General features: G+C 37.9%; 1 protein-coding gene across 1 annotated transcript in view; it reads left to right on the top strand.

The window, feature by feature from the left end:
- Positions 1 to 18,039, top strand: part of WDFY2 (WD repeat and FYVE domain containing 2) — a 48,780-nt gene extending 30,741 nt beyond the window's left edge. Inside the window, exons 3-12 of the mRNA XM_034432207.3 lie at positions 199 to 272; positions 6,342 to 6,396; positions 9,218 to 9,368; positions 10,721 to 10,833; positions 12,161 to 12,287; positions 13,405 to 13,510; positions 15,258 to 15,359; positions 16,427 to 16,557; positions 16,864 to 16,972; positions 17,057 to 18,039. Of these exons, the coding sequence (XP_034288098.2) occupies positions 199 to 272; positions 6,342 to 6,396; positions 9,218 to 9,368; positions 10,721 to 10,833; positions 12,161 to 12,287; positions 13,405 to 13,510; positions 15,258 to 15,359; positions 16,427 to 16,557; positions 16,864 to 16,972; positions 17,057 to 17,086 (998 nt within the window). The 3' untranslated portion in view covers positions 17,087 to 18,039. The remainder of the gene's footprint in view (positions 1 to 198; positions 273 to 6,341; positions 6,397 to 9,217; positions 9,369 to 10,720; positions 10,834 to 12,160; positions 12,288 to 13,404; positions 13,511 to 15,257; positions 15,360 to 16,426; positions 16,558 to 16,863; positions 16,973 to 17,056) is intronic.
- The last annotated feature ends 2,324 nt before the right edge of the window (positions 18,040 to 20,363 follow it).

The following is a 20,363-nucleotide window of genomic DNA, read 5'->3' as shown; positions in this document are numbered from 1 at the left end:
TAAAAAGCATATAAAATCTTTGTTGGTGAATGTTTTAAATCTATTTAAAAGCAACATGTAGTGCATACTAGATTGCTTGCCCTGCTTCTTCCCTTCCACCCATTTTGAACTGGAATAAAATGGGCAAGAGGAACCTTATCTGTTCATAAGCAATGAAATAAGGGAGTTCAGTGTCACAACATTGCTTTTATTTTCCAGCTCCATGTTCCTGCATGTTTGTTAACCCCGAAACAAGAAGATTATCTGTTGGTCTTGACAATGGTACAATCTCAGTAAGTACTTATAATTAAGATATAATTCTGATTAAGATTTGAATTCCTGGAGTTGCAAAACTCAATTGAATTATGGTTTTGGATAGGGATTATAACCCCACACTAGACCACATGGGTTGCATGCAAAGGTTTCTGGTTTACCCTTTTGTTATACACAAATAAGCTTGTAAAAGACCTTCAGGTTTTGAGAAATGGCTGGATTTCAGTTCCCAGCTGTCCTAACCAGGTAATGGTAAGGGATACTGGGAATTGTAGTGCATTTGAAGGCCATAGATTCCCGTCTCTTAAATGTAGGTAGTACTGAGCTGAGGCAGACATATGTTGTATAGATTACTATGTAGATTATTACCTGAATTCATTTCTCTTGAGACAGGATAAACAAGGGTGCTTGGATTTCACCCTTCTGCATCTTTGGCAATTATGATCATGTTCTCAAACTCTGGAATATTACTGCACACTTGTATAATGCTATATTGGTGATTTAAATGTAAGGTCTTGGTGAGATACTGTATATCTGTCATTGTGGAAGGAATGCAGCCATTAACGAAATTATTAATACCGTCTTTTAGACATCCCCTGATAATAAGCCCAATCGGGCTTTTGAGTGCATGCGCTAAAATAAGCCCCCCCCAAAAAATAAGCCCTCCCCCAAAATATTAAAACACATGCGCAGCCGGTCCCCGCCATTTCCTTTGGTTAGGGATAGGGAGACAGAGCTAGAAATCAGGTAAGATGGCAAGAGGAGCCCCGTCTTGCTCCATGCACCCCAAAATAATAAGACCTCCCCCAAAATAATGCCAAGCACTTATTTCAGGGTTCAAAAAAATATAAGATGATCTTATTTTCGGGGAAACACTAGGGTTTCTGCTTCTCCTTTTCATACACAGAATTTTTAGAGCAATCAGACAGAACAACGCATAATTAAAAATGCTGTTAAAAGGGCCATTAAGTAGGCAACAAAACTGCTGCAAAATGTAAAAGCAGCATCCTGTAAAAACAGTTTAAAAATAATACAAAAGATTAACTTTCATAGATTACACTCGGTTGGCAGCCAAACATCTCTATGCTTGATCCTTTCAATTCATGTTTCTGAAACATTCTTCCCTCAACTAATGGTAAACTAGTGGTAAAATTGTATTAAAGGTGCAATTCTATGTATGTTAGAAGTAAACCTCTTTATGTCCAATTAGATTTACACAATTATGTGAAGAATTTCAGGCTGATTGCTATGTTGGAAGTATGTTTTTTTTAAAGAAAATTTATCAGGTTGCAAAACATAGGGCTTAGGGTGAGGGGAAAAAACCAAGCAAAATCAACTATCAGATTATTGGCTTTTCTTAAAGTTACAAGTTCTTATGCTTTTTCCTTACAGTATAAATAGCATAACAAAAAACAAGTCCAAAAGTCAGCTAATTCTTCAGCTGAGCTGGAACGATTCCATGTTCTCACTTCATGTTATTTCCTCCTTTCTTGGAGTGGAATAGTTGGCTAGTGAATTAGGTTGGAGGAACTAGAACCCAAGAATCACTCCTCAGATCCCTCACTTTGGCCATGCTTGTTGGGAGTTGCAGTTGAGTCAGCTGCTTTGAGGCTTTTAAGTACAACTGGGACAGAAAACAGTACAGGAAAATGACTAAAGACCCAGGCAATTAGAATCACCAAGTGTTGCACAATTGATGACTAAGCAATTACAAAGTAAACAAAGTTATTATTAACACCATAGCCAAAATGGCATTCTTCTTCTTCTTTTTGTGCCATATCCGTCGGATGGCACAAGATGTTGGCGATGTTGGCAATCGGAAGGTGGCGATCATGTTAGCGATCCTATTTTTATCAACAGCTGCATGAAAAAGTGCTGCTGAGTTTTGTCCAAACCAGTTCCCTAGATTTTGACAAAATGGCATATGAAGACTATATAGATAATCTTTGATTTGCGACCACAATTGGGACCAGAATTTCTATTGCTGAGCAAGATGGTTGTTAAGTGAATCACACCCAATTTTACAACCTTTTCTTGACATTTTTGTTAAGCACATTACTGCAGTCATTAAATGAATCATGTAGTTGTGAAGTAAATCTGGATTCCCCCATTGACTTTGCTTGTTAGAAGCTGCCTGGGAAAGTCACAAATGGTGACCACATGACCCCATGACATGGCAACTATGGTAAATGCATGCTGGTTGCCAGGAGCCCAAATTTTGACCCCTTGACCTGGGGCTGCTGTGACTGTTGTAAGTACGAATAAAGTCATTTTTTTTTGAATGCCATTGTAAGTTAGAATGGTTGCTAAACAAATGGTTGTAAGTTGAGTACTACCTATAAACCGTGCTTCAGTGACCAAATATTTTGGGTAAAGTCATTGGCAGATTGAATCAGAAGAAAACAATATTACAGGATGTCAACACAAGAATTCAAAATAGAAAAAGTTGAATAATAATTAGAAGAAACCATTCTAAAATAACCATTTACCTTTTAAAGTATAACAGTACAAGATTAAAGAAGCTAGGAGAAAAAGAGGTAGTTCTATTTTTAAGGAGGCCTTGATGACAAAGCTTTGATGAAAATTTTATGTGTGTATAAGTATGTATGTATGTATAATATGTATGTATGTAGTAATTTCTCCAAAACAGAAAGAAGATCAAATCGGTAGGATATTAGTAGTTTATTTGCACATGTGGAGAAATGGGCAGCACATAAGACTACAAAGGAATGTTGACTGGATCCTTAGGCAACAGCTAAGTTCGTTTCATGCCTGTGCTGTTTTTTCCAGGCTCTTGTGTAAACTTAAATTCTGTGACAGCAACATTGTGCAATTTTCTTTTTGTTCCCTATTCCCCCTTTTATTAAGCAAATCTGTGGAAGGCTGCCTGCTTTCCACTTGCAAATGTGCTGCAATGTGCTGAGTTTCTTTTCTGTTTCCTGTCCCCTCAGGAGAGGCAACTCAAATATGCTAATATTTTTAGAAGGTTTGGCAGGGTGGGAAGCAACAGGGACATTTTCAGAGTCCCTTTTTCTCCTCCCTGAGCTTGCTGCAACTTATTTTTCAGGGAACCATTTATGCATCCTCAGAATGTTTGAAACAATTGATTCCTGTACCACATTTGTCAGTTTGTCTTAGCAGATGCTTGTACCAGCATTTCTTGAAAGAATAACATCAATTTGTCATCTTGAGGTTCAATCTGGCTGCTTTGTAAGAGGCATTTCTGTGTAAAGCTTTGAACTCTGGAAAATCCTGATCACGTTGCCTCTTCCCCTGTCCTTTAAAGCAAGGGACTTGTCTGATAGATTAATTTTTGTTCTTTTTTTTCCTTGAAGAGAAGTACCACACATGTAAACATTTTTAAACAATATTCTTATTAATTACAGATAGTCCTCGACTTACAACAGTTAATTTAGTGCCTGTTTGAAGTTACAATGGTACAGGAAAAAGTGACTTATGACCATTTTTCACATTTATGACCATTGCAGCATCCCCATGGTCATGAAAACAAAGTTCAGATGCTTGACAACTGACTCATATTTATGACGGTTGCAGTGTCCTGGGGTTAGGTGATCATCCCTTGTAACCTTCTGACAAGCAAAGTCAATGGAGAAGCCATTGTTCTTGAGAATCTGTAGTTGTTAAGTGTTACTATTACTAACTTAACAACTATTGTGATTCACTTAACTAGTGTGGCAAGAGGGATGGTAAAATGGGGCAAAATTCACTTAACAACTGTCTCACTTAGCAACAGAAATTTTGGGCTCAATTGTAGTCATAATTTGAGGACTACCTGTATTCTACTTATCCAAGCTGGATATATATCTCCCCTCTTGAAGAAGCTTCATTCCTCATATGTAGCAGAATAATGTGTATTTTAGACTGCTGTAAGTTAAGCTGAGTGGGGGTATTAACTGAGTTTCAAAAAGCAATACAAAAACTAAAGATTTCCCTGTCAGTCATGTTCAATTCCAAGTGGAGGTGTTCATCTCCGTTTTTTGGCCGAGGAAGCCAGCATTGTCTGAAGACATTTTCTGTGGTTATATGGCCAGCCTGGCTATGTGCCAAAACACAGAATGCTGTTACCTTCCCACTAAAGTGGTACCTATTTTGTCTACTCACATTTGCATGTTTTCAAACTGCTAGGTGGGGCAGGAATACACCTGTATACATACAATAAATACAGACAACAAAAAACATACAATCCATATATACAGTACATGTCATTAAAATACAATAAGAATATATACAATACAAAGCAATGCACGAGCTAATAATAGTATCCAAATAACAAAATTGGCCATCTGTGGTCTTGACTTCCATTTTTTTTTCCACTCCAGTAAAACGGTTTTGATGATGAGTTCATTAGCACTGTCAAAATGCAGCAATAATAATTGTCCTAATAGAAAAGTATATTTGTAGCTTTGAGTTGAACTGTGGGGTCCTTGGTGCTCTCTGAGCATGGCATTATATTGCCTCATTAACATTCTTTTAAGTAAAAGTCGCTGGTTTTTAATTTTGCTAAATTTCTTCTATTGCTCCATGTTATCTTCCTTTACATTTGACTTCTTTCTTGTCACCCTATGATGATGAATAAACTCTACATAACTGTAAACATCATCCCTTTCTCTGTATACAGTGGTATCTCGGTACTTGACATTAAGTGATCCGGGAAGCATGACGGGTACTAAAAACTATGAGTGCCAAACAAACGACATTATCCTTTGTTTTGGCTGGGAAAAACTTTCTGTCTGCCCTTTTTCCTATGTCAGTGACCTTCCCAGCATGGCTGTCTTCCTGTCGCCCTCTGCAACCATCCCCCTCTTCCTTTTGCAGCTGCCAAAGACTAAAGAAGCTACAAGTAACAGGACAACATTTTTGCATCAAAATGCATCGAGTACCTAATTCGACAAGTTTTGAAGCGGTCGAATACCGCGGTGCCACTGTACTTCTAAAAAATTGGAACAATTTCTAGCAATGGTAGCAGCTTAATCACTATCCTGTCATTGCCTACTAGCTCTTGTTTTTATTTTCTCTAAGGTTTGTCTTGACTAGTTTCAACTTTTCATCGTACAACTTTCCATCTGCTTCTTTTTTTAGCAAAAGTCCTATAATTAAGTAACTATGGAGAATCTGATTTAAATGAATCATTATCAATTGTGCCTATGAAATGCTTCTCTCAGTATGACACAGGAAAGCCTTCTCCAGTCTGAGTGGATAAGATAGTAGATTAGCAATTGCTGATTATCCACTACTGGTAGAGATAATTGGGTATAAACAGATCACTACCATCTGCCAGTACTCTTGTCTAAGCATATACTAGGCAGAAAGAGCAGCATCATTTCCTTGAAGTTGCAGGAAGCTTCAGTTTCTTTAATTAATAGTTTATCAAATATATCACAAGCAGGTGGGTTTCCATAACATCCTAAGACAAAACTAGCAAATCACATTCCACCTTAATGACAATTTGGTCTAGTGGTTAAAACTAGGCACTCACCAGGAGAGTGTGAGTTCTAGTCCTGCCAAAATTGGGACTTAGTATTAAAGGTGGGATATAAATAAATAAATAAATAAATGTGAAGCCCCTCTATGAGTCAATCATCCCCAATCTGGTGCTCTCTGGGCATATTAGAAATCCTAGCATTTGCTATCAGCATTTTGGGAATCGTAGTTCAAACACATTTCGAGAATCCTAGGCCGAATCTTATGTTTGCCACACACACCTTAAAAATATCTCTAGATTTTGTTTCTTTTCTGAGAAGAACAACTTTGCTATGTAGATGTTATACAGGAAAACCGGGATTTCCAAGCTGTGTTTACATTTTTCACAGATACCTGATTTTGTGGGGTGGGAAGGTTACGGTTGAAAAGGTCATATTTGTCTCATTCTGACCTGAGATGCCTTCAGAATTTTCAGACAAGCCAAATGAATCAGAGGTGAAGAACATGTCTCTTTCACCGGAATTTAAAGGGAATAAGATCCAAAACGATTGGCACAAAATGATAAATTCTTGGATTTTAACAAGAAATGTTACATTGCAAACTAGATATTTAATACATTCTAAAGTGGCTACTCTGTTATTTTCCAGGAATTTATTTTATCAGAAGATTACAACAAGATGACAGCAGTTAAAAGTTACCAGGGTAAGAGATGCAGTTGGTATTTTAAGAGGAAAAAAAAACCCCTCCAGATTTATTTGTCCTTATTTCACAGCCTACAAAAGCAATCAATATTGTAGACTGGTTTTTTTAAATAGTTCTGGCTGTTTTCTGGCATAATGCATATTTTAGGGTGGTTTTTGATTTTTTAATTAAAGTTGCTACCTGCAAACATAATTGTTTGCATTATCTCCATTATTAAGTTCCAAGGCTATGAATTATACCATACTTTTGCTACTATTGTGAGAAAAGTTTGAAACAATATCACCTTTCCAAATTATTTTTTTTCAAGAATCTATGTTAAATTCATGACAGGACTACCAGATCTTCAACTTCTTGCATTTGTTTGGAATGGCAAGCGAAACCTCTTTATGACTTTAAAACAAGTTGTGGTCAATTGAAGAGGGGAGGGTTGGCGTGTCTTCATTTTTTCTTCTTTGCAGCTCAACACCTTTGAATGATTGGGTGTTTTTTCACATCTCATATACATTTCAGCCTTTAGTCTCAGTCAATAACATGAATAAATTGCTATTAGAAGAAATCAATTTAATGTACAGTGCATGGTTCCAAGTGTAGCCACTTATACTACTTACACTGATTCCAGAATACCATACCTTCTACATTTCCTGGTCTAAAGATGTTTTTCAAGTCTTTGTGTCTGGAAATAATGGAACAAAGAGAGGGAGCAGAGATATTCTGAGAAGTTTATCAATGCGAAGAAAATGTGTGGTTTAAGAATTCAAAGAGTGAATAATTAAAAAAGTAGTTTGCTAAATCTGTAAGTGGTGATTATTTAATAATGACCGGATTTTCTCTTAATGAATACTTCTTTTAGGTCTGGGCCTTCAAAAGCATTCGTTTTAAATGTCATATGAAAAGAAAGCAAGGGATTTTGTGCAGCCCTCTAGATATTTGGACTACAACTCCTTAGGCAGCATGGTTTGTGGTCTTTGTTTTATTAGGATTTTATTGCTCAAATCCAATAAAGGCAGTTCACCATGAAGGCTTCTGCTGGAACTAATACTGCAGTCTGATCAAAGAGCTGTCAGTAATACTGTATAACAGTAGAACCTGCTGAAGGTAATTTTTTTCTGTCAAAAAACACCTACCCATACAGGATAATAATTTCCCCTTTTTAAAATAGCTTTCGTTGGTTCACTGATAGAACAGATTTCTTCAGTCTGGTGCTGCTGTTCTTTGGTGTTGGATTACAGATCCCATAATCTTCAGTATGGCTGAATTGTGCCTATGGGAAGTGTAATCTATACATAGGAAGCATCCAGTTGGGAAGATTGAAGCTGGGCTCTGGTCTGCTCTGTAAATTCTATTTATCTTGTAGTGATTTCATCACTTTAATTAGACATGAGATTAGGAAATGCAAATAGATGGCCTTTTTAAATGGAGCAATTCATAGAAAACCCAACATTTGCTTGTTATGCCAAGGGGATGAGATACAAGGATAATTCATTGTTTGGATTCATTAATTGGATGCTGCTTGTAATAATCAGATAACATGAAAATTGCCCAGAGCTACCTTGAGGTAAGATGGGTAGCCTATAAATGTTATAAGCAAACAAACAAACAAACAAACAAACAAACAAACAAATAAATGACTTTAAATTAAAACTGTAAATTTGCTTCTCGGTTTGGAAAGTGTAAATGAAAATTTACCTCCATGTGATTGAGCCAGAATAAAATGACGCACTTCCACATTTGAAGTTACTTATTTTTATCTACCTGCTATCTATTTGATCTATCAAATTTATTTACCACCCACCTTGCGGTTCAGGCAACTGAGCACTTACATCAAGAAACTTATATAATTTAGAGTTCTTTATTAAAGACATGAGAGCCAATTTGTTGTGATTAAGGCAGGGGTGTCAAACTCGCGGCCTGCGGGCCAGATGCATCACTTGCTGGCCACGCCCATGCCTGGTTTAGCAAAAGGGGGAAAGTTCTGATACATCACGTGACGACAACATGACGACGTAAGTTTGACACCCCTGGATTAAGGCATCAGGCTAGAAACTGGGGGAGGGTGAGTTCTAGTCCCACCTTAGGCACAAAACCAGTTGTGTGACCTTTAGCTAGTCAGTTTCTCTCAGCGCTAGGAAGGAGGCAATGGCAAACCACTTTAGAAAAACCTTGCCAAGAAAATTGCAGGGACTTGTTCAGACAGTTTCCAAGAATTAAGACATGATTGAACAGAAGAAAAAAAAAATTAAAAAACATAGGTATGACAGCATATGCATCTATTCTATCATTAGTATAGATCAGTGTTAACCAACTGCGTTATGTGTTTAAAATTCCCAGAATTTTTGGTCACTCTTTTTGCTATGCTGGTAAGGAATTTGGAAGTTATAGCTCAATACATTTTGAAGAAAGCTAATATTCAGAATGATAGTTACACTATTAATGTTGATATCTGAGAGCAAGATTAACTCCTGTTGTCCCTCACTGCTCTTTAAATTAAATCTCAGTTTGCTGTTGTCAAAGCAGCTCCATTTAGCGGTGGCTGGTTTTCAGGGCCCATCATGTTGCTTTTCGACACCATTTCTTCATTCATATCACTTCTTTCCTGCTGTTCTAGGCATATAACACACCTTGATGCTGCAGCTCCATAATATTTGCATTCCTTTGAGGTCATTTGGGCAACTTGAAGGAATACGGGACAATAGCAGAAATGGAAGAAGGCTACTTCAGGATCACAATAAACTTTAACACAAATATGATTTGGAAGTAATATATTTCTTGGATAGCAAAGCTCTCGTGTATGATATTAACCATCTTATTCTTCCTCTTCCAGCTCATCAGAGCAGAGTGATGATGGTCCTTTTTGTTTTGGAAATGGAGTGGCTCCTGAGCATTGGGCAGGATAAATACTTTACTTGGCATTGCTCTGAAAGTGGCCAACGGCTTGGCAGTTACCGGATTAGTGCAGGCGCTTGCGGATTACAGTATCCTTTCCAGGAATAGCGGCATTACATATGATTTTAAGGTGTTTTCAACCTGCCATTTCATAACAAAAAGCATTGAATGTGTAAATATGCTTTTTATTCCTTCTGATACACTGCTTATTTATGCTGACCTAACAGCTCATAAATATCTTGTATTGGTTCCTCTGCGGTATTTGGAAATACTGAATGTTTTAGGAACTAAAAATGCAACAGTTGCTGATTGGAAATGTGTCATCTGTTTGCAGAACAGACAAGGGTGGATTTGAATAAATGAAACAATACCTAAATATTTCCAAGTTTGATGTACTCGTGTATTTAGGTCATGCCTTGGAAGGTGTGGTTGAATTTTATCTATACACCAGTACATATGAAATCAAGGTGGCTTTTCTCATTATTCAACCGGAATGAAAGGAAAGTAAGAGCAGCGGGAGAATAACTCCTATATCTGTAGCAGATGAGTTCTACCAAACTGACATCTGCAGAGAGAGCACCATCCATGTCAAAGAATTGTTTGCTGAGGAGAGTGAGATGAATCATTGTTGCTCTTGGATTTCACAAGGAAATGGATTTGAATCTGATTTGCTTAACAAACTGGTAGTCCTCAACTTACAATCACAACTGAGGCCAAAATTTCCATTGCTAAGTAAGACAGTTGTTAAGTGAGTTATGCCTCATTTTACAACCTTTCTTGTCGGAGTTGTTAAATGAATCACTGCAGTTGTTAAGTTAGTAACACCTTTGTAAGTGAAGCTGGCTCCCCCATCAACCTTGCTTGTCAGAAGGTTGCAAAAGGTGATCACATGATCCTGAGGCATTGCGACCATCATAAATATGAGCCAGTTGTCCAGTGTCCCAATTTTGACCATAGTGATGCTGCAACGGTTGTAAATGTGAAAAATGGACTTACACATCATTTTTTCAGTTCCGTTTTAACTTCACTAAATGAATGACTGTAAGTCGAGAACTACCTGTATTATAGTTAGAGTAGGAACTTGTTTGTTCCACAGAACATGAATACCGTAATATCGGAATAAATGTAAATCTAGAGCACAGTTCTCCTCCTCTGAGCTGAGAGACCTTCGCTGGTCCCCTTGAGGAGCAGTTCTTACCTTGTAAAGATACAGGACAAAACATTTAGTTTCAATGATAAAAGCAATGTTTTTGTGTTGTTATCTTCTACTATATTGAGAGGGGAGACATTAGGTTAAGGTGCTGCTTCTTGTTAGCAGCCCTGAGAGTAAACAGTTTGTTTGAGGATGGCTGTGGGAGAAAAACGTTTGGTTCATACAAGCATTGAAAAGTGGGGAGAGACTCTTGTAGTGTTGTCGGTTTCCTGAACCCCTCCATTCCAGATTTGATGTGGAGACCCGGAATGTTTTTATTGGTGATCATTCTGGGCAAGTGACCATCCTTAAACTAGAACAAGAAAATAGCAGCCTCATAACAACTTTCAGAGGACATACAGGTATGATGTTAAACCACTCTGACTTTTCTGTGATCAGCATAAACACAGATTAAATACTCTACAAGGAAGAGTCACTCTGAGAATGAGAAGGGCAGTACCTAAATTAGATAGAGAGATAGAGACAGACAGACAGGCAGGCAGGCAGACAGACAGACATGGATGGGTGAACAGACGGACGGACGGATGTATGGTTGTAATCCTGAGGTTCAAAGTTCTGTGGAAAAAATTTAAATTTTAATCTGAGTTGTCTACATTTTGTGGTTACTTAAAATATCTTAGCACTTTCAGCCCCAGGAGTATTTTTTGTTGCATTACTTGAGATAGTTTTTCTCATACTGCTGGAGGGCTTTCTACAGAATTTGCCTCACAACCAGATATTTCGAATATGAAACAAATTTTAGGAAGGTTAGGGGAAGCTGAGTGCCTGTAAGCATGAGTAGTGGGAGAGAAGGAGCAGTGGCTAGGAAAGACAATGGCTGAGAATTAATGTAGAATGGGTTAATCTGCAGCCACAGAGCCAGATTTCCAATGATCTCTAGAATTGATTGAACCAGACTTCTAAAAGCTATCTGTCTCTCCAGTCTTCTTTTTATGGGACAGAAATAGTGTATCAAAGGAAAAAAGGACAGTGAACAACATAACCCATAGCAACAACATATGCAATATACATATCCCAGAAGGATCCATTACAGAAAAGGCTCATTTCTTGGGGGGGGGGGGAGGGAGGGCTTCCACCCGCCTGCTAGCCAATGAGATCTCCTAGCATACCCTCTCTGCTAGCTGTTAGGTGAACAGATGCTACCTGGAGTGTGTGGTCTCAAAGGTAGTGGCTACTCAGAGGGAAACGAGATTGAAATTTCAGGGAGAAGCATTGGAATGTAGCAGTAGCTGGGCCATTTTGTTTGACAGAAGATATGTTTCTCTTCAGGTATTCCCTAGCAGGCTAGGGAATGGCAGATATCAACATCCAGCAGCCAGAACTATGAATATTTTTCCTCATGCTAATGGTAGCTGCCCAGAAGGTAGAGTGAAACCCACTCCATTCATTGACAGTCAATTAATGGGCCTAATGCTCAACAGCAACCCTTTGAGGTAGGCTGAGCCAGGAGGAGTAACCATCTCAAGTCACTGAGGTTCCGTGGGCTTTTTCTGCCTTAGTCCAACTAGTGTGGTTGTCTGTATTGTCTGCCCAGGTTCTAATGCCTTATAGAAAATAGCAGATCTTTAGTTACGGTCCTCAATAATAGTGCTATTATATGTAGTTAGGGTAATACAAACCTTCATGCTTCTTTTCTTTTCTTTTTTCCCCCCATCCTCATCTTTTCAGGTGGAATCAGTGCCCTGTGTTGGGACCCTGTGCAGCGTGTTTTATTTTCAGGCAGTTCTGATCATTCCATCATTATGTGGGACATTGGAGGAAGAAAAGGAACAGCCATCGAACTCCAAGGACACAGGTACAAAATGAGCACCAGGTGCTTCTTTCTATAGTCTTGCTCTTATTATCCCAGTCCCAAAATGTGCTTTTGGTCGCTTACACTCAAGGAGAAGTATTTCATTCAGAACTGCGATTAAGCTGAAATTTTTCAGAATGAATGAGATTCATTCCCCAATACGTTTCTAGCAAATGAAAATGAAATAATCTTGTTTCATATTAACACAAACGAGCCAAAATAAACTGAAGGCCATTTGGGCTTGTCTCAAACTCTGAACTACTACAATGCCTAGGATGCCTCAAAGTATCAGCTTTCTATGAGAGATTTCATGACATTTTGGACATTTAATTATTGTTGACATCGAAAAACACTGAAGTCTCTCAATAGGGCCTGTTATCTGAAAAAATATATTAATCATGAAAATACAATAATATCTTCAGGGATTCATAAGAAAGCTAATATGCAAATATGACACATACATTTATTTTGAAAGTTAAGCCAGGCATTTCACTGAAATAATTCCATTATCTTTTATTAGTGAAATAGAATTTAGAGGCAGACACCACTTGAGGTCATACTATCTTCAGATTATGGCTAATTTTTAAAATGGATGTATAACAGTTGATAGTTCAGTTACATAAGATTATTAAAGTATAATAATAATAAAGTATAAATTGAAGTATAGCGGGATTTACGTACAAATGTCTGGAGTGGAACAGTTCCTTATTGTTTGACCAGTTTAGTTTTTAAAGTCTAAATTACACAATTGGAATCTCTCTCAAACACCCGGTTCTAATTGTTGAATCTCGGGGTTCTATTAAACCACCAAAAAAAAAAAAAAAAGATCCTGACATCTGTCTTTCCTGTCTCAAAGAAACGTAGAGATCATTATTTGTTACAGAAATAATCAGATTATGGAGCAGTGTGCTGAAATTGTAACACTCTCCCAAATAAATGGCACACCATATGATATTGCTCTCAATTTTGCTGTGCATAAAGGCAGGACATGGAGGGAGATTTCAGATTTTATATGTGTAACAGACAAGAGAGATGGAGGAAAGTTGGCATGTTCCATTTACTGATCCTATTCATAAATGATTCCTAATATTGTTTTTATTTTACTCTATGTGCCCTGTAGTGATAAAGTTCAGTCCCTCTCTTATTCCCATCACACTCGGCAGCTCATCTCTTGTGGGGCAGATGGCAGGATCGTTGTCTGGAATATGGATGTTGAGAGGCAAGAGGTATCCAGTCAGTTCTTCCTCTTTCTCTGATCAGGGAAGTTATCGCTTATATAATCTTCAAAAGATGCATCAAAAAGCCATTTAAGCCAGAGGTGACTGCCTGAAAACTCAATATAATAACATTGTGTTTTCTGTTGGGGGCTGCTTCACTACTGTCCCCTCAGCCTAGGTCAGGGACTTAATTTGGAAGGTCAAACTAAAAATGCTGCTGGAAGACATCTGCTTCCATTCCTGTTTGGAAAACTTTATTAAATGGGACCAAAATTTGGGAGGCTGTTTTACAAGGCTGGGGAGTTTAAGGGTAATAATGGAAAAGATTTCCACTCTTAATTTGAGAGAAAGGAGAATATCTCCTGTATTGGGCAGTTCTACCAGCAAATGTTGGGGGTACAATCTCAGATTTGTGAGGGTTACAGGTGGAATGCTTGGGAGTCCATGTATTGGAGCCACGGTGGCACAGTGGTTAGAATGCAGTACTGCAGGCTATTTCTGCTGCCTACCGGCTGCCTGCAATTTGGCAGCTCAAATCTCACCAGGCTCAAGGTTGACTCAGCCTTCCATCCAGGGATGGGTTCTACTTACCTTTACCGGTTCACAGTGGGAGAGGGCACACACACTCATTTTGCTCATGCGCGCACACTTCTGCGCATGCACAGAAGTTTCTGCACATGCGTAGATCACCTATGATGATGATGTGGCGGGTAGGCAGAGCCTCCCGCCAGTTTTACTACCGGTTCTATAGAACTGAACCAAATCGTGAGCAACCCATCACTGCGTCCATCTTTCCGAGGTCAGTAAAATGAGGACCCGGATTGTTGGGGGCAATATGCTGACTCTGTAAACTGCTTAGAAAGGGATGTTAAAGCATTGTGAAGGGGTATATAAGCCTAAATACTATTGCTATCCAATGAATGAATGATTCTCCATCCCAACCTTTGGTGCTTTGTAGGGCCATTGCTGTTAGGAGTAACATATATCCAATGCATTCTCTCTCACACATAAGTACACATATCATTGGAACTATTTCTCTACATATATTGAATATAATTCAGTATGGTGCTGGATACACATATTTGTTTCTCTTAGAAGCTGGTTTAAAGTTTTTAATGCAGGCAGTTTGATATTTTGATATCTTTAGTTTGATATTTGAGAAAATCCATACAGTAAAACCTTAATTTAACAAGCCTCGTTTGCCAAACTTCAAATGCAATAGACAAAATTCATGTTTGTGTATCCCCTCAAAATAATGATATACTAATTCCACTATACTCAAAGTCATCTGGATGATTCACTTAATTTGGTATTTCTGTGTATTTACCTCAAATGCATACATTTGTAAGCATACAAATGATGCAGTTTACAAAGTTAGGCATATTTTCATGATTACATGCTAAAATAAATGCTGTAAATTGACATGAATGATATATATTTATATCTAACAGATATTTAAGAGTAGCACATATCCCCTCTTCTAAATGATAGAGATTTTGCTGTATTCCTACAGAGGAAATTACTGCAATTTATACTTAAGATTTTATTAAGGAAGAATTAAATTGCTCAAGGAACATATATTCATATGCAACAAAGGAAGATTGTCAGCCTCAGGTAGAATTTCAAAATAATTCACTATGCCAATCCCAGCGAAAAGAGGAGCAGCATATTTCCTTAAGTGTATAGACTTGGTATCTATTTATAGTCAGTACACAACTGAGTTTAAGGATTCCCTCCTCCCTTCTTCTTTTTTTAGACACCAGAATGGTTGGATAGTGACTCTTGCCAGAAATGTGACCAGCCTTTCTTCTGGAACTTCAAACAAATGTGGGATAGCAAGAAAATAGGCCTTAGACAGGTATGTGTCATGCTGCCTTTTGAGAGGTTGAAGATTATCTCCTGTTCTTTTTCATACAAAGTCCTGTGTGCCAACAGTAAACATTTCAGGAAGGTGGGTGTTTATGGAACCAAAACTACACTACTGGTGCAAAAGAAGGAGCTTGTCAATTTGGAAAAACCCTGCATTCTAGAAGTCAACAAAACATTTGAATTTGACATGTTTCAAGTATTCAAATTTCATTGGAAGTATTCTGATGTTTCACTTTGCTGAAATGTAGTTCAAAAATATTTTATACAGTTACATGTTCAAAGATAACATATTTTATGCCTTAGTAACCATAAGATATTGGGTGTCTTAGAGAGGGGAAAAAAAACAGGAAATAGGGTTGGTGGTTAAACTGAAGAGTTTATAGGAGTTGGAGGCTACAGCTGAGATACTGACTGGTTCAACATGTTTAGTGAGTAGGGGAAAAATAAAAGTGAGATTTTCCCAAGTAATCAATGCTATATTTTATTGCAGGTCCTTCCTAACCTTGATTCTCATTTCTGAAACTCATTTATATCTTTTTGTTAAAATTCCAAAAGTTAGTGGGTATCAAAGGAAATTAATTTGTGTGACTCAGCAAAAAATTATTGAAGATTCACAGCAACATTTCATGGAAACAATGGAACATTTAAAAAAAATCATTTCACATTAGTGTGATTACCATATTATTATATACTTTATTCATTAAACATGAAACTCAACAACTGAACATTCAAAAATGCATCACAAATACCATTGACTGGTGCTAATGGTTGATATTGGTTGCATCCTAGATATCAACCAAGTACCTTCTTATGATGTACGATGTTCTGAGTAGCACAGTTTTATGCAGTTCCGCTGCAATGTTATTGCAATAATATGCAATAATAAAATATTATTATTATTATTATTATTATTATTTTATTATATACTAATATAGTTTCTAATTTTTTTTAACGTGGCATAGCAGAGCTTTGGGGACAGGGAGGGATATGTTTTGATGAGATAGTTCTTTCAGTTCAGTTCTTTCACAATGAATCTTATGTGCTTTTAAATTTCAGCATCATTGTCGAAAGTGTGGAAAAGCAGTGTGTGGTAAATGCAGTTCGAAGCGCTCTTCCATACCTGTGATGGGATTTGAATTTGAAGTGAGAATCTGTGATACTTGTTATGAATCAATAACAGATGAGGAGTAAGTAACTTACCCCCTTCCAGTTGCTTGGGAAATTTATGCAAGTTTCTGGAGATAAACGAAATGTCAGTTTTGAAGTTTTTTCTAGATCTAAATCAGAGATGATAAATTTTTATGTTGCTGAATGATATTTCCCCAAATAATTCATCATGGTTATGGTGGCTAGAAGAAATCATAGTTTAGCAACTGCTGGAGGCCGCAGGGTCTGAATTAAGATTTAATTTACTTGTTTTTAGCATCTAGATATGATATTGTGATCTTCCAATTCCTATATTTTCATTTTGTCCTGTTATGTGCTTCCTTTAGACGTGCTCCTACAGCTACTTTCCATGACAGCAAACACAACATTGCCCATGTACACTTTGATGCAACACGGGGTTGGTTGCTGACTTCTGGAACAGATAAAGTTATGAAGGTGAGAATGCAACTTATCCCAACCGAATCTACATTGATTCTGGATTGTTTTAATAATTTTATTCTTTTTTCTCCTTTTGAACAGTTGTGGGATATGACACCAGTAGTATCCTGATGCGGTGCTGAAATGGGAGCAACACAGTATTAATGAAGAAGAGATTCTTAATTCTGTTACAGAAAATGAAGCAAGTTATGTATTGACTGATAAACGAGAGAACTAATATTTCTGGATGCATTTTTTCAAGTAACCTACCAAATTCAAGGTGAAGACTTTGCACCAAATGATCTACTTCACAAAATGCAGATTTTTTTTTTTTTATAAACAAACCTTAAAAGACTTCTCTTGTCTGGCTTCATTGAGCCATTTGGAACTCATCTGGAAGTTTCTGTGTGTAACATTATTTGTGTTTTGTGTTGATATGCTGCTGAGGTGGTGGATCTTTGCAAATGTGACCAGTTGCCTGCAATATTAGATTGGTAAAATTGTTCTTAAGAGACAAAAGGGAAAACCAAGTATTCCTATTTTTTGTTTCATTTTCACTTTCATTATGAAATACAAAAGTTCAGGTCAACCAGCTCTTTTGCATTTATATTCTAGAAAATGGTACTATGAATTTGGGAGTGGGCGTGCAGAGAAAATAGGCGAAGTCAGTCTTCTTCCAAAACCAACTGGAATGTTTAGTTTATTGCATCATCAAAATAGCCAACCAAAACTTTCTAGTCCTGGACATAGCCAGTAAGTACACAATCCAGTTTTGACTAAAAAAAACCAAAAACACCAACCTCAAGTGGTTTTATAGTTGGCAGTAATTAAAAGGGCCCTCCGTGTGAGTTGGATCACTTCTGAAATTTCCTCTGGGGAGTCTGCTGAAATTGTGCTTTACTAAGTATGGTTTGAAACGAATTGTCCCTTTCTTGTCACTTCTCTGGAAGGATGTATATTTTTTAAAAATGCTGATAATTGTAATTTTTAATTTTCAGTGTAACTCTCAAATTAATATAGTGAAACTTCACATTTTGCATTCTTGGGCAAATTTTTCAAAAAAAATAAAAAACATGAATTAAAAACATTTTACTTTTTATTATGCTTTAAATGTCTCTCAACTAAGCGAATAGACAGTCCTATATTCAGCTAATGTAAAGACTGATGCCTGACATTTGTTGCTTTTCCTTTGCTAAAGAAAACAGGCATTTCTATTTACATGCAGGTGCTACACTTGCAAACATTAAGAAGATGTCCTCTCATACATCAGAGACAACACTCTTTTTCATTCACTTTTCAGCACCTATGGTGCCTAGCTGTTGTCCGCAATTTGAGTCTGAGCCTCGTGCCAAGGCCGATGAAGAAAACCAGACAAGAGGTGCAGGTTTCATTTCTTTTTATTGAAGCGCTCCAAAAAAAGGGGTCCTGAACAAAATGCCCAGGGACCTTGAACAATAGAATTAAGAAAGCTTTATACATTTTCACTAAAGCATAAGGCAGGATATATAAGAAATATCATCTAATAAACATTTTAGTAATGCTCTAACAATTATTTTATTGGTCTCTAGCCATTCCTATTCCTAAGCTTTGCCTAATAAATGCTTCAGGAGTTATACACATCCTTTTGGTCCAGGCCATCTCTATTCCTAACTTCTAGGAAGTTTGCAAGATATCTAACTCTTTGTTACTTTGTTACTTATCAGCTTTCTAACCCCCCAGAATTATTACAAGCTTTACACGTGCTTATTCCCTGTGAATAAGCATTCTTTGTTATTTCCAGACGGACTTCACAATTGCAGGCTTCCTGGTTTTCTTCCAAGTGTATGCCATAACCTTGCTTTCTTTTAGCAGACAGCCCATCAAGCACTTACATTTTATACTGTCAGATATAAATAATAACTATGGGAAGCCGGATAGGGAGAGGATTTTGGAGCCCCGGGGCTTCTGCTTAAGAAGATAGTAGTCTTTTTACATCAGCGGTGACCAACCCCCTAGGCCATGGCCCACTACCAGGTCGCGACCCATTCAGAATACGTGTGAAGGTTCATTTGTGTGAGTGGCAAGTGCAAAGTCACACAGAACCATCCCTTCTCTCCCCCTCACTGGTCTGCCAAGCTGGAAAAAATAGGGACTGCTGCTTTACATTGTAAGCCATATGTATTTCCAACGGAGAATATCCATGTTATGACTTACATTTCGAGACTGCACTCTGAATACAAAACCAAATATGACTATGCCAATGTAAGTGGCTGACTCACAATTGTGCAACTGAAACCAAAACACTGAAGCCTCTGATATAGAGGGGCAGGAAAACGATATTGTTCCACTCAGGCAGGACATTGTTCCACTCAGAAGTCTGAATAATTTATGTTGTACTGCTTTGCCTTCTGCTTCTAAAGTGCATAGTTCAAGCAATGGATTATAGTACTAGGATATGAGGGCAGCAACAGATTGTGGAGATCATCTAGTTCAACCCACTGTCCAAGAATCTGCTAAGCACATCCCTGACAGATGGCCAGGCTGTTTAAAAATCTCAACATACTTTTTAAAAACTCTTGACTTTTAATGGAATTTTGGGAAGTGTCAAGAGATGTCAAAATGCCTTTTTCTCATGAAAGGGGTGCTGTCAGTTTAATCATATAGTGTGTCTCGTATTTGGGAAGTGATTGATCAATTCATGAGTATGTTGAGTTTATTGCTGCAAATAGTACCGTGAGATTTCTCAGGTGATAGATACTACTGGCAGATTAATAAGACTACCTCATCCTCAGAAAATTATAATGTGCCCAGGACTTTTAAATAGCCAACACCTGTATAAAGAACATGCTGATGACGAAATAGAAGCAGCCATGGAGATGAATAGAAGTATTATAGACTACATATATACCGTACATATGTAGTCTATATGTGTTGTGGCCCGCCAGCGGCCTGCACGGATTGTGGCTGATCCCGACAAAGAGGAGGCCGGTGTGGTGTCACGCCAGCAGCCTGCGCAGCCAGTGCTCGCGTCAGACAGCGAGGAGGCTGAAGAGGATGTGGTGCCAGAGGCAGAGACTCAGTCAGGGCCTTCAGAACCTCCAGAGGCTCCTTCAAGTGGAGAGAGCGAAGTGGAGGAGCCTCTCCTCAATGCTCAAGCACGCAGGGCTGCCAAAAGGCAGGAGTGGCTACTTAGGAGGAGGAGGTCTACTCGAGAGTAGGGCTTGAGGATAATTGGCCACTCCCTTAGCCTATTTAAATCGCACGCAGCTAGTGCTTTTTTGCTGGAAACAACTCGTATTTATAATCAGTATTTTGGTTTATCATATCTTGCTTTCTGGGCTGGTTGCCAACCTTTGCCGGTCTTGTTTATTCTTGCTACTTAATAAATTTGATAAGGACCGTTGGTGTGTGCAAATATCCTCGGAAATCC

This window comes from Pantherophis guttatus, chromosome 1 (assembly GCF_059756535.1).
Source record: "Pantherophis guttatus breed Tessera chromosome 1, ASM5975653v1, whole genome shotgun sequence".
Lineage (NCBI taxonomy): Eukaryota > Metazoa > Chordata > Lepidosauria > Squamata > Colubridae > Pantherophis > Pantherophis guttatus.
This window is presented reverse-complemented; position numbering and strand designations above follow the sequence as displayed.